We start from the raw sequence: 15311 nt of genomic DNA, 5'->3' as shown, positions 1-15311 counted from the left end.
CGTGCGTGCATGAGCGTGCACGTGTGTGTGTGTGTGTGGGTGTGTGTGCGTGGGCACAGGTCATGTGACATTCAGAGAAACTTTTGTGCAGAATAGAGAGAGAGAAGTATTTCACTATCAAAGTATTTAACTATCAGAAGTATTTAACTATCAGAAACTATCAGAAGTATTCAGATAAAACACGTTCAAGATTTTTCTTTAGAAAATGTTCAAAAACAAGATGTACAAGCTTGTACATCTGCTATTTTTGAATAGCCAAAATTTAAAATACGGATCAAGGGGTTACTATAATGTATTGACAGATTTATGTGGGGGGACCCCCATCTGGAAATACCTTGTTCCAGGGACCTCCTCCACATGCACCCCCCCCCCCCCCCCCCCCCACACACACACACACACACCAGCAGGAAAGGTTTGAGTTAAAAACAAATGTGTGTATAATATATATATATTCAAATATTTTCACAATTTTTCAAATGCAATTGTAGGTGTGCAAGCTTCATATAGACCAGGGGTGGGCAACTGGCGGCCCGGGGGTCACATGCGGCCCCCACCTTCACTTAACGCGGCCCGCATGTTAATATCAGAATACTGATATAGTATTGATTTCAGCTGTTACAATTCCAAACCCGCTTTAATTACTTCATGACTAGTATTAAATGACTAGTATTAAAATGTATTTGTATTTTCGCATTGCGACGCGTTTTGAGCTTGTAGATCGGCTATTTTTGCTACGACAGTAATATGCACTGTGGCCCTCTGGACTGAGTGTGGAAATATATTGGCCCTCTCCATGGTCAAAGTTGCCCACCCCTGACAATTGTTTCTCAAATAATTTGCGATTACGTGATATTTTCTCGCAATTACATTTGGTGTGGAAGGGGGAGGGGGGAGTACAAAGCCAAAGGTCAAGTTAGTTTACGTTAAAATGTCTGAAAATAGTAATACACATGAACATGATTCCAACACAACGCTGCATGATGAAGTCAAACAAGTCTATGAAACCATCTATGAAGTTTGCGAATTAAAGGTGTTTTCATGTGTGGAGTTTGCATGTTCTCCCCATGTCCCCTAGGCATGGTTCTCAAACTTTTTCATGCAGTCAAGGACCCCCAAATTGACGCTTATTAGATCACGGACCCCCATTTGAAAAGACATGCCAGGGAGGGGACCCCCATAAGAGAATATTTCTTACAGCTTTAGCAGTGATTCTCTACCATTTTGATTCCAATGATCCCCCAGTTTGACAAGCATTAGGTTACGGAGCCCCATTTAATGGCATTTCTATCTCTGGGACCCCAATATATGTTGTAAAATCACTGTTAATTTAACTCTGAGAGTGTACAAATGGAACCCTGATGGGTCCATTTGGTTCCATCTGTACACTCTCTGAGTTACAGACCCATAAGCGTCCATTCATTTGGTTCCTAACTACATATAATTTAGCATGGGGACCCCCTAGAACTCCCTTAAGGGGTCCCCGGACCCCACTTTGAGAAACATACACTAATCGTGTATCTGTTCTTGAGGTAATTGTTTATCTCCCAAAATCACGAAGGCTATATTGACCTTTGACATAATAAGACACATAAGTCGGTGTGTGTCCAACAATATAGTTAATGCAATTTGTAGAGCAGTATAGCAATATTCACATACCTACAGTGGTGGAAACAAACTAAGTTTGTACTATTATTAATGCGCAAAATCAATTTCCGTTACGACAAATAAATAGTGTGTCTGTCTCTCTGTCTGCTAGAAAGGCACGCCAAATCAACATGCAGGTGTGAAGAGTAAATCAGCAGCACCGCCTACTGGTCAGAGTGTTACATTACGTGTGGTTTTAACACTGAACCAAACACTTCAATGACTACCATCACACTATAGAGATATTTAACACTTTAACAAAGGTGGTAAATAATTTACTGCAGTGCACATTCACCTTTAATAATAAACCTTTTAATAAGGCTAAATGACACACCACAATACTTCTGTTTCAAACTGAAACAACACATTTATTTATGGGTTTTTTTCAGAATACATCAATGAATGCATTTAAATATGACTATCTGAGACACAGAAAGAGCTCTCTCTCTCTCTCTCTCTCTCTCTCTCTCTCTCTCTCTCTCTCTCTCTCTCTCTCTCTCTCTCTCTCTCTCTCTCTCTCTCTCTCAGTTATAAACATTAATTTTACTTCATTGATCTGTTACTAACAAGGTATGAGCAATCAAATATATCCATATAGCACCGTTATAAAATAGAATATGTATTATCTATGGTTAGATAATACATGTTCTATCTTATAACAATAATGTATAGATATATTTGATGGTTAATAAATATAATATATAATTGTTAATAATATCGTCGCATTACGTCTTGGTGGGGCCGCGACCCATGATGGACTTCTTGGTGTTCCTCTCGGGCTTCAGGAGCATGATGTAACACTTGGGCACAAACAGCGCCACCAGCAGGCCGAAGCTGGACGCCAGGATGGCGAACACCTCCACCACGTCGGCGTACTTGCCAGGCGAGCTGACGTACGCCGGCACGAAGGCGACCCACACGGCGCAGAAGATCAGCATGCTGAACGTGATCAGCTTGGCCTCGTTGAAGTTGTCCGGCAGGTTCCTCGCCATGAACGCCAGGGCGAAGCTGAGGAGCGCCAGCACGCCGATGTAGCCCAGCAGCACGGCGAAGCCCGCCGTCGAGCCCACCGCGCACTCGTAAACGATCTTGTCGCTGTGGTACCGCGTGTTCTTGTGTGGCGTCGGCGAGGCCAACGCGAGCCAGGCCGCGCAAATTATGGCCTGTACGGAGGTGAGCGCCAGCACCGTGGCCCTCTGCTGCGTCGCGCCGAACCACTTCATGATGGAGGCGCCGCCGGGCTGGGAGGCCCTGAACACCGCCAGCACCACCATGGTCTTCACCAGGATGCACGAGACGCACAGCACGAAGCTGATGCCGAACACCGCGTGCCTCAGCTGGCACGTCCACAGCCGCGGGTGTCCGATGAACAGCAGCGAGCACAGGAAGCACAGCTTCAGCGACAGCAGCAGCTGGAAGCTGAGCTCGGAGTTGTTGGCGCGCACCATGGGCGTGTCACGGTGGTAGACGAAGACGGCCAGGACGCCGGCGCAGAGCAGCGTGCCCAGCAGCGAAATGGCGGTCAGGGAGATGCCCAGGGCCTCGTGGTAGGACAGGTACTCCATGCTCTTGGGGAGGCAGCGGTCATGCCGGGCGTTGGACCAGAAGTCCTCTGGACAGACGGCGCACTCTGGGGAGTCTGACAAACACACGCCATGAAGGTCACAAAGGGACAGTCTCGTCTTAAAACGCAAATAACATGCATTTTAAAACTGCTTTTAATATTTAATATCATATTGTCTATGTCCCTCAAAGTTATTTCTAATGGTTTGAGCCTCAATCACCACTCTGATATAACCAGTCCTTGTCATTTCTTTCTGGACTTTGAAAGCAGTTTTAGCTGCAGTACCACAATGTCCTGAGGTGGTGAGGGTGCTGATATGCAGATTATTTAATATTTGAGTCATTATAATACTGATGCTAGATAAAACCAGGCTTGTTTCCATTCCATGCCAGCATGGAAAATCAACAATAGTGGACATTGTAAACAAAGTGGAAATGCAAATTTGGAACTGAAGACTGAAGAAGAGGAGGAATTATACAAAGTAGGGTGACATTGATGACATCACGATGAGGACAAAATCAGTTGAGCTGTTCCTGAGAGCAATTTCCATTAAAGCATCTATGAAAGCCTGATTGTTCAAAATTGGTTATTTGTGGGGATAGAAAACACATATGGGAGCCCCAAAAACACAAAATAAATTGAAAAAGTTGAATTTTATGTTATAGGTCCTTTAAAAAAACTTTGCTACATGCTGCTATGCCACTATAAAATAAGAAAAGTATTCTGTCAGTGTTGCCGAGTCCACTTTGTTCCTTGTTTTTCTTGAAATTAACTTTTGGAACTCAGTTGATTGATTTAATTAGATCCCTTGGTGTGGTTGTTATGTGCAATGATGTCTTCCCTTTGTATTTAGGGTTTCTTCCTGGATGCTGATACCTTGACAGTCAAACGTGCCAATGAAAAAAAACCCACATAAAATCAACATTTTAACAAATATTATACACATTTTTGAAAATAATCTTCCTCCGTAGATAATAATAATAATACCTGATGGTCATGTTTTAAGATGGACAAAAAAATCACGGCACTCCATCTTTAAGTGGTGTGATGGTTAGGGTGCAAACCAAGCCCCTAGAACCGAGAGGGAGAACTGAAGCACATTGTGGACATGCTGGCCGGTCATCATAGGTACTGTAGCATATTACGGGCCGCCTGCATGGGGCCAGACATACAGTATGAACGAGACAAAATTGCTTCGTCCAATGTGGGCTTAGCCTCGGAAACCCAGGGAGAAAAACAAAAGTCTGGGACCGAGTCCACTTCAATTAGGCATAGAGTAGCGCAAACGTCGATCACTCTCTGCTGATTTCTCTCTCTCTGTCGCTCTAATTAATTATTCTCATGTCACGCAGCTGCGTCTATATTCTCCCGGCGGATCCTGCCGGGAGCTGCCTATGCTATAGAAAGCATACAGTAGGTGGACCCCAGGCTAATGTGGGCTCGACTCACGAGCTTGCGCTCGGGCCTCGGGGGTGACACTAATTACTACTGGGCATGCGAGATGACGCAAAACACATCGTAGAGGGCCCAAATAGGCCCCGCCGAGTCGCCCGACACACATTTCCAACCTGGAAGAAGGGGTGAAACGGGAGTTATGTGCTGGGTCGGGTGAGCAACTCAAGTGGATGGGAGGGGATTTCCGGTGCCCTTTCGATTATGTTTTTAACTCTATGGCGCGAACGCTTCCAAGATGGCTCAAAACCGCAGATGTAAACAAACCGGAATGGACTAGGAATGTCTAAATGGACTAGTTAATGTGAACCAACCGGTCTCGTTGCTGATCTGCCCGTCAGAACAGGCGATGCAGTCGAAGCAGCAGACCGGTTCTCCTTTCCTTCTGGCCAGACGAGTTCCAGGCGAACAGCTCTCACTGCACACTGACCGAGGAGGCTGCAATGACAACGATACTGTACATTAGATTCATCTCATTAATAATCATTTTAATTAGTTTCAGATTATGAATGATGAATTAAACGTGCCGGGTTTCACTTTTTAAAGGTATATTCAGTGATTTCACTTGGGCTGAAAAGCGTTGAAGACCCCTGTGGTCCAAACTAAAATCACACTCCCACCATGAGCTCCAGGGTATTTAGACCCTATTTAGACTGCAGTCACATCAAGCCAAATCTGATTCAAATCAGATCTATTTCTCAAATCTGATCTTTTGGCCCGACCATTCACACTGCATTTGCAAGTAACCAGATCTGAACTGTCACAGATCTGTGTGTTCAGACTGGCAGCCAAATCCAGCCTGAATCAGATCTGTGTGTTCAGACTGGCAGCCAAATCCAGCCTGAATCAGATCTGTGTGTTCAGACTGGCAGCCAAATCCAGCCTGAATCAGATCTGTGTGTTCAGACTGGCAGCCAAATCCAGCCTGAATCAGATCTGTGTGTTCAGACTGGCAGCCAAATCCAGCCTGAATCAGATCTGTGCGTGCCACATCCAGATTGGAATCCAGATCCGACAAGTCAGATACAAGTCACATAGGGAATCTGATTTAGATCAGGTTGTTGTTGCATTCAGACTGAGACAGATCAGTCTTTCAGATGTGAAACCACCTCTGAATGTGACTCAAGTCAGACTTATTTAACTCATTCAACCCTTTTGGTGTTTTAAGCATTATGTTAAACTTTAGCTATTTAAAAAATATAAAATATAAATATATTCTTTTAAACGTTTTTAACTCATATCTTTGTTTCTGGAGGCTCCCGGGAACAACACATTTTCAGATGGGGGTCGGTGGCATGACGTTTTGTGGTCCTTGACATGGAAAAGTTTGAGAACCACTGACATAGAAACATAGAGTTTTTCAGAAAACTGTGATTTAGAAGACATTTGTAGAATCTGGTCTCAGGTCTAAATTCGTTAAACAAATGATTTCAATCCGGATGTGGATCAGATCTGATTCAGGCTAGATTTGGCTGCCAAGTGTAAACGGGGCCTTAATTATTCCAGCTAAACGAGACCTCGTTAGACTCGAAGCCCCAGAAGATCTCGTCTTCGTCCAGGACCAGTTCTTCCACGCCGGAGGATGTCCTGGCCACGCCCACGTTCCGGAGCTCGACGCCGCCGTCAGGAAGCCACACCCAGTTCATGACATCATAGATTGGTAGAGGATCGCCATTCTCATCAAATGATACATGATCACCAGCTGGGGTGGTGAAGCTGACCGCCTCCAGGTAATGAACGAGCTGGACACATTATGAAAGACATACACATACAGAGACCTAAATACAACTCTACTATGCAATAATACACTATACTGTAGTTATAGAGAATATAAACTGTTGCGGCTGATTGATAGCGATCCCCAATAAATGTATCAGCCGGCAGGCTAAGCCTGGGAGATAAAAACTGTATGACTCACAATGTCCAAACTCAAGTAATTCCTAGGACGTCTGTGGACATCTTGGGCACAAATTGTGTTAAAATGCTTTTACGTCTGTGACGGCGTGAAGTAAATGAAGCGGGTCATGTTTGGAATTGTTAACAGCTGAAATCAATCATATAAATATCAGTATGCCGATATTACTTGCAGGCCACCTTAAGTGAAGGTGGGGTGCTGCATGTGGCCCCCAGTTGGCCGCCAGTTGCCCATGTACAGTATGCCCTAGAGGAGAGCATATACGTGAAGAATCCACCTGCCATGGTTGTACGGTGGTCGGCGTGGCACAGCTGTGCCCGGGGAAGGGCCCTGTGCCCGGGGCACACTGCAGCATGTCGTGCAGGGCGTGTGCCAGCGCGTACACGGCCTTGTACACGTTGTACTCGCCCCGGAGGTCCGACACGTCCAGGAGGGCCGTCTCTGCCGTGCCCAGGTCCTCCCGTCCGCTGCACATCCTTCCTCCTCCGTGGTCGTGCCCCCGTCCTGACACCCGAACGTGTGCAAACCGGCACCCGAACGTGTGCTCCCAAAACAGCCTCAGCTGCGAGGAGAAACACAACCCCATGCCGGTCTTTATATAGAAAAATCCACGGAGGGGTACAATTTATAATTTAGGCATTTATCAGACACTCTTAATCCGAGAGTGACTTACAGTAAGCAAGAACACATGGTACTGTGTTCATTTCCTTTTCTACTTAACACTTAGGCCGCTATCATTTACGCCAGCATTTTTTTAATTTGAGCTCTTATTTTGAAAAGCCGCCATTTCCAGTCCATGAGCAGTATGTCTTAACCTAGGAAACTACACGGAGCGGACAGGCCTTGTTTACCATCTGAAGCCAGACCGGAGCTCTGCAGAGCTCCAGATCATCATATCTGTGCCGTCAAAGAAACGCTGTTTTGACCAAAATGCCATCTGGGACAAGGAATAGGAGATACAGGCGATTGAAAGAAATGGATAGAATGGATTATTATGGCGACGACGATTTAAGATGGGCGATCCAGTGCTGTGCTAACAACACAGCTAGCTAACCGGCTAACGTGAGTAGCATTTTGGCTCGAGCAAGCGAACGCACTATAAAAGCGCAATTGCCGAAGGGCTTCGGCAATGGCGTTAAGTGTTAGTATCAAAATTAGGCTTCAATTGACAAAGGTTTTTGGCAATGGCGCTGAAAGTATTAACGGTGTTACCTCCAAAGTTCCTCCAATTATTTTTTGTCTTAGTTCTGTTCTGTAAAGCATCTCTCATTTTTGAGAGGTGCTTGCCGCTCCTATGCACAGCTACAAAGCTGTGCATAGGAGCGTGTGAATTTTGACTGAGCGGTGGGCACACTGTCTCCATTATGTAGCTTTGTGTGTCCCTATGTCTGTTTAGGGTATACCAACAGCAACAGGTGAGAATGTGGTGCTGTTGAGCTTCACACTGTGCACAGGTGCATGATGGGAAGCTGAGTTTTTAGTGTAACACCAGTCTTTTTCAGCACGAGTGTCTGGGCCTAAGTGTTGCTGTTGAGCTTCACACTGACTACAGTACCAGTACATCAGTACAGTACAACAATTACAGTATAGTTCCACACTCACTTCACACAGGTGGGACTTTATTGTCACGTGACAATAAAGTGGTTGTGGTTGTTTCTTGCAAGGTAAAACGAAACAAACACTCACCAGGTTGTCTTCACGGACGTTGTCGGCGTCTTCGTCGTCGGGCCGGAGGTTCAGCAGGTAGTCCCTGAGTCCCGGGATCTCGCCACGACGGATGGCGATCCCCAGGGTGCCTGTCAGGTACGGCATGAATTTTGGAGTCTGGAAACCTGGGTACGTGGCCCACGAGACACTGGCTATCCACTGGAGTCCCGTCAGGTTCTGTCTTATTACCTGTGTGATAAACATCATGACTTCATTACCATGGCTGCAGATGTGGATTAAAGGTCTGCCTTTTTTTTTGCTTTTGTAATTTTTGAGGGGCGCTGATAGATAAATTCTGACATGTTGTTTACACGTCATGTCAAGTTGGCCACTCCATCATATTCTGTTGGTCAACTCGGATAGAACTTGGGCCCAGACCGTGTTCCATATAGGTCATATTTGGTCATCTTGCCCTTTTTATCATTTTACTCTTAGCCTACTGCCTGTTTACTCCGGGTTGTTCTCCTTATCCTATTTATGTCATGTCATCATCTCAGCCCTATATTATCCTTTATATTATTATCATACTTATATGATGGGTTTCCGGACGCCAAGTTCAGATTCACTGTCTCTATTAGACTTTCCCCAGTCAAGTTAACTTGCCATACTGAGAGGTCTATTTTGATTTGAGACATGTATTTGACCTTGGTGCCTAGTGAGAAAGTAGATAGCAGGCCATTTCTCTCTGTCGAAGAGTTCACAGCTAGCAGGGAAAGAATGTTATCTTCAGGTTGCCATAGCAACGCCAGCCTCTGTGCTTTCCCGGTCTATGGCCATCAATGACGGAACCAAGGAAGATGTCACGATACCAGTATCATCATCCATGTGCTGGTCCAATGAGTGCTCGACAACCAGCACCACCGTGGATATTGCGGAAATGAACTATCTATTCAGCCAATGAACGTTTATCAACAACTGACGTCAGATGCAGTATAAGCCAGGAAGATGCTGTGAAGAGGGGCAGTTCGGATCCATATTGGAACAATTGAATACTCTAAATTATAGTGATGTATTGTACTATGATTATTATTATCTGAACCATGTAGCACATTTTCTATGTAAATTGACTTTATTACCTACTAAAAATTACAGTTAAAACCTTAAACTTCCTCTCAGAACTTTATTTCGTCTGTCTCCAATTCGTTTTTAAGGTATCCTTCTATTTTTTATGGTAGAGTGACTGTCATTCAAGATTTAAAGGGCTACTCACTCATTTTTAAGGTAAATACAGCACGGTATTTGGTCTCCCTGCTGGGTTATTGAAGATATATATATTTACAGTCCTTTCTAATTAGCATTACAGAATAGATATAATTTATTTTTATCCATTAATACGATCCTTGGGGTCGCCGGAATTTTATTTCCATCAGGCGCTAGCCTCTCCTATGTCCAGCTTTGAGGGTTTGTGTAAACACAAACATTGTCCTAACACAAACATTGCATGCCATTGACAATGAATGGCCAGTTTTGAGTGTTTGTGCAAACACGAACTTTGAAGACGAAGGTGAGGACGCCAACTTCTCATTGGCCGGAATGAGATTATGTCCTTCCTGTTCTGACATTACATATGTTGATCATAATGTTGATCTGATCTGACCTCATCAAACCCTGTACACTCAAGACACGCTGCATATATGGCCAGTACAGAATTAATTCCATATGTTGATCTGACCCCCCCCATGCCAAAGCGCCATGCAGCGCCCAGCAGTCTGCCGTCACCCAGGCGGATGCATGCACACGACCTCGCCCTAGATGTTGTTACCACCCGTCCATCATCTTCCTCATGTGTGCTCCCAGTTCTAACACAGCCGTCCGTCCGTCCGTCCGTCCGTCCATCCACCCACCCACCCACCCACCTACCTACCTACCTACCTACCTATCTATCTATCTATCTACCTACCTATCTTACCTCGTCCATCATCTTCCTCATGTGTGCGCCCAGTTCGAACACAGCCACCACTCTGGCCGTGGACGTCTTCATGACAGAAACGATCCTCCGCAGCTCTGCCGGGTCACTGTTGGTGGGCAGAACCTCGATGTAGGCCAGACACGCCTCGCCAGACCGTTCCAGGTCCAACTGGGAAGTACAAAGTGGTGGGAAAATAATTAACTCAATTGTTCTACTTAAGTAAAAGTATCAATACTGCAATGTAGATGTACTCCATTCACCGTCCACTCTGTCCCAGTGTTTCCGTCGACTAAAACTGAGACGAAAATGTTAGGAAGGGACTAGTGGACAAGAGATCCAGTATTAGTCATTTTACACTTCGTTGCATGCTGGAAATAGCAGTTCACAACGCGTCGCGCTGCACTATCAACCACGGTGCATTCAGTCCACTAAAAACTGTTGATCCACAACTAAATAAAAATAACAGAGTTTTGCATCCTTCTCAAAGTTCTCAGCTATCTGTGGGAACACATTTGAACCCAACCCCACCACTGTTTGGGAGACCAGTGCTGTAAAATAATGTGTTGCCGTACCTTTAAGGACCTGGCAGCGTTGCGTCCATACGCATCATCACTAACCACAAGCCCCACCCACGTCCAGCCGAACCTCTTCATAAGCTGCTGCATGGCTCTCACCTGATTGGTTAAGAATGGAGAGGTATAAGAGACCTGATTGGTTAAGGATAGAAAAGCTAGACACCTGATTGGTTAAGGATGGAGAGGTATAGAGACCTGATTGGTTAAGGTTGGAAAGGCTAGACACCTCATTGGTTAAGAATGGAGAGGTATAGAGACTTGATTGGTTAAGGATGGAGAGATATAGAGACCTGATTGGTTAAGGATGGAGAGGTATAGAGACCTGATTGGTTAAGGTTGGAAAGGCTAGACACCTGATTGGTTAAGAATGGAGAGGTATAGAGACCTGATTGGTTAAGGATGGAGAGATATAGAGACCTGATTGGTTAAGGATGGAGAGGTATAGAGACCTGATTGGTTAAGGATGGAGAGATATAGAGACCTGATTGGTTAAGGATGGAGAGGTATAGAGACCTGATTGGTTAAGGATGGAGAGGTAAGACGAAAACAGAAGAAAGTGCCAGCACTCAAAATAATGTCCTTTTCACATGCTTGAACAAACAGTGGCCGCGTTTCGGCCAAATGGGCTTAGTTTCCTCAGCGCTGACAACCGATGAACCGCGATCATCGCTTCTTCAGCAGCCGGGTGGAAACTGCATGCTCCAGAATCTGGTGGTGCTACTCTTGCCCTTGCTAGTATGTACTAGTTAGTGTGTACTAGTTAGTGTGTACTATAGTGTGTACTAGTACCTGGAAGGCGTCACTTGGGATGGTTCTGAAGAAGGAAGGGAACAGTCTCCGGTCACTCAAACACGAACAGGTGGCAAAATAACTGACCTGAAAAAATTTCAAAAATAATTATGTAATGTATTAAAAACTCATTCCCTACCAAAGACGACAGTGAAGTCTTTTTTTGTTTTGTTTTTTGTTTTACATAGATTGTGCATTACATTCACCTTATACACACACATTCATACATGGTGGCGATTGGCGAAAACCATGCAAGGCACCATGCACTGGCCCATAGAGTATAGGCACTGGCCTCACGATTCAATTCCATTACGATTCATCAGGTAACGTAACGATAAAAATTCGATGTGCTTCTACGATGCATCAAACGTTTCAAAATTACTGCACAACATAACGTTTTCATCAGTCAATACAAGCAGTCAGATATACAGTATACAGTATACTGAACAACATCTTTTATTTAATCAATCACTCTCGTCTCCTTGACATAAATGTCTTAACATTAAATACAATAAAATATATAAATGGTACAGGCTGTAATCAATTATGTCACACTGCTGCATCGATGCAGAATCGTGCATGGCCGAATCGGGGATGCAGTTCAGGCATCTGGTTAGGATGCCTCTCTAGCGTCTCCCTATAGGGAGGTCCTCGCTGCACGTCCCACTGGAAGGAGACCTAGCCCTAGAACACTAAACATATTTTTGTCACACCATCAGTAAACACGGTATATTTTACCCCCTGTGCATATTATTTAAAAAGATATTCCTAAAAAGAAGAAATGAAGCTGGGAACTTCTCCTTTGGTTCACCCATTCCTGGGACATGTGAGAATGGACCAGTGATGGACCAGTTTTCTCTATCACAAAAACACGGGTGAAATTCACCCAAACACCTGCCTGTAGAAAGAAATCACACCCGTGTGAAGTGAGGGGCGCTAATATATTAAAATCTAACTCATGTTGATTAGGTGCCAACACAAACATTAAATTCTCTTTATTGTTAATGGCATTTAATGTTTGTGTTAGGGTCAAAACAACGTAAATTTTCCATTTCATTGTCAATGGCGTTTTTAAAACAAACATTGAACTAAAAACAAACATTAAACCTGTATATAGGAGGGACTAGCGCCCCTCAAAAACAGGGATGTGGTCAGGGAAACAAACCTACCTTCTATGATGTCACTGAGCATCATTAAGGCCTTGGCCACACCACTCTGGGTCTTTTGCAAAACGCACATTTCTCTGTGCGTTTGGGCCTTTCAGCCACACGCAAACGGCGTTTTCGGCCACTCAAACGGAGGTTTTTTGAAACGGATAAACAAGTGAAGATTTTCGAAAATATCGGATCGGTGGAGCTGTGTAGTCATGCGAAACGGAGCTTTTGAGAAACGATGATGTCACCGCTCATTAGCGTGTGAAATGCAGCTTGTGCCTGCATGGGAACTACACAGATATCTATTCAATTGTTCATGTTTATATATCACTGTTAACAACTTAAAGTATCATATGTTGCATGATTGCATCAACTGCTGCGAGCAAAGGCATCCAATAATAAATAATATAATAATAATAAATAATAAATATATCAGCCTACTAGTCCAGTGCAGACTGGTGATTTCATATTGGTGCCGAGTGGGAAGCACAACCGATTGTTTTAATTCAAAGTGGTATATATTCTGTGAAATGTTTATCGTCATTCCTCAACTCCAAGTGTTGCGTCCACATGCAGCGCGTTGTGAGCTTGCAGATCGTCGGTGCCCCACTCTGTTGCAACAAGCAGAGGTCCTCACAAGTATAGGTAAATATACTTGTGAGGAGCGCAATGGCCCGTTGCGCAGAGAAGTTGAGATTTTACTCTTGCTATATTCAGATAATCTTCAACCGATTGTTATAATTCGAAGTGGTATATATTCCGTGAAGTTTATATTTTCATTGGGTGCACAAGTCATGTTTTTAATATGCCTTTATCAAATGATATAGAGAGATGGTAGGGTAGTGCCCAATACAAGCCCTTATAGCCATGCAGCCTATATGATCTGTGGTGCGCTTGCTAGGCTTACACCATAGACTGTAAAAGAAAAAATAGGCCTACACTCTCTCAATTTTCTCTCAAGGTTCATTTCACTGATGTGTACAACCTTTATTCAAATAGTTTCATTTGTATTGGTGCCGAGTGCGAGTTAATTGCGGACCGCTACAGATAAACTGTGGATATTAACCTACCAATAAGGACCCAGGCCAAATGCCATTTTGCAGTAGCCTACACCAACAAGTCTATGCGTGGTGTGTGCATAGCCGCATGTGAAACTATATCGTGCTGTATTTTGCGCTCCATTTCATGGTCATGCGAGGAGAGAGAGAGAGAGGTGTGAATGGAATCGCATCGTGCGTGCGCATAGGCTATATGGCACATCTCTCGCATGTTTAGGTAATTAAGGGCGCACCATTGACTGCATGTCACTGTACCTACATTCTGACAATGTGCGCGTGAACTTGTATTAGCCTACATTATAACGTGCCACGGTGCCATTTATTATACAGCTCGAAAATATAGCCACTCTACAAGCTCACAACTGGTTGTGGACACTTCTATAGGTCTGACTCTGCTATTAATTTCTGTGCAGGACTTGCCAAGTCGCCAGAGCAATGGTAAAGTGTCTATCATAAATTATATGGAGAGAAAAGTCGAGAGTCGGGATCTGGAGATTTACGCACATAGTGTGACATGCTGACAGACAATGAAAGAAACATATACTTATACATATACCACTCACAATTTAGGTGGCTTTAAAAATGCGGTACTTATTCCTTCATTAAAGAATATGATTGGCACCTCAGTGTAAATATAAAATCAAATATAATATAGCCTACAATTGAAACCTGCTACTGCAGTGATTTTATCCTGTGTTCAATGCGTTTCTGCGTTTGGGTGGGGACTCAGATATCTCTGTGTATGGGCAGGGATTTTTAACGGAGGACGAAAATTGCAAAAGATCCAGAGTAGTATGGCCTGGGCCTAAGGCACTGAAAGACACACCCACTTCAGACATCAACAACATTATGAAAATGACAAAAATAGAATCTGGGTCTGGGTGAGAATCACCTGTGTTTAGTGTTCTAGGGCTAGACATGTATGAATATGAGTATAAGTACAGATTACTTACCAGAGGTACATGTTAGAGACTTACACTAGAGTACACTAGTAGACATGTATGAGTATACATATATAAGTACAAATGACAGATTACTTACCAGAGGTACATGGTACAGACCTAGTATACTAGACATGCCGATGGACTGCGTCGACGACTCTGGCCCGATGACGCCCAGCACGGGAGGGGAGGAGCCGGCGGCGCAGCTTTCGTCCAATCGCACGTGCTCCTCCCGGCCGCTGACCAATGAGATGGCGGCCTTGAAGCCGACGCCCACCGCGATGCAGCAGGTGTCGTAGAGGCGGAACCCCAGTGTCACGTTGGGCAGGAGGGCGGGGTCAGCGTTGATCTCCGCCACGGCGAACGCCATGACCTGCGACTTTCGGAAACCTTCCACGTCGAAACTGTAAAACACGTTAATAACGCCATGACCTGCGACTGTCGGAAACCTATAGGACGTCGAAACTGTATGTCGAAACTGTTGAACATTTCCGTTGTCAATGTGAATTTAATGTTCGTTTAATGTTTGACTCACAAATGGGTCCCGGCCCAGAGTATTGTAGGCCTATAACTCACCCGTAGCAGATTGGTTCATCAGGCTTG

At 44.5% G+C, this 15311-nt stretch overlaps 2 protein-coding genes across 2 annotated transcripts in view; both read right to left on the bottom strand.

The window, feature by feature from the left end:
- Positions 1-5094, bottom strand: part of LOC306917263 (NGFI-A-binding protein 1-like) — a 26032-nt gene extending 20938 nt beyond the window's left edge. The window contains exon 1 of the mRNA XM_079495405.1: positions 4975-5094. The gene's annotated coding sequence lies outside the window, so the exon portion shown is untranslated. The remainder of the gene's footprint in view (positions 1-4974) is intronic.
- Positions 2370-15078, bottom strand: LOC306917555 (extracellular calcium-sensing receptor-like; the record flags this gene model as incomplete). The annotated part of the gene is made up of 9 exons (XM_079495848.1): positions 2370-3283; positions 4975-5098; positions 6178-6402; positions 6868-7137; positions 8262-8471; positions 10192-10359; positions 10764-10865; positions 11556-11642; positions 14809-15078. 9 exons carry the CDS (start codon positions 15076-15078, stop codon positions 2370-2372), a joined length of 2370 nt encoding a protein of 789 aa, XP_079351974.1.
- Between the last annotated feature and the right edge of the window lie 233 nt (positions 15079-15311).

This window comes from Electrona antarctica (genome assembly GCF_951216825.1).
Source record: "Electrona antarctica genome assembly, chromosome: 24".
NCBI classification, from domain to species: domain Eukaryota; kingdom Metazoa; phylum Chordata; class Actinopteri; order Myctophiformes; family Myctophidae; genus Electrona; species Electrona antarctica.
The sequence above is the reverse complement of the archived record's forward strand: the minus strand, read 5'-3'. Positions and strand labels throughout refer to the sequence as shown.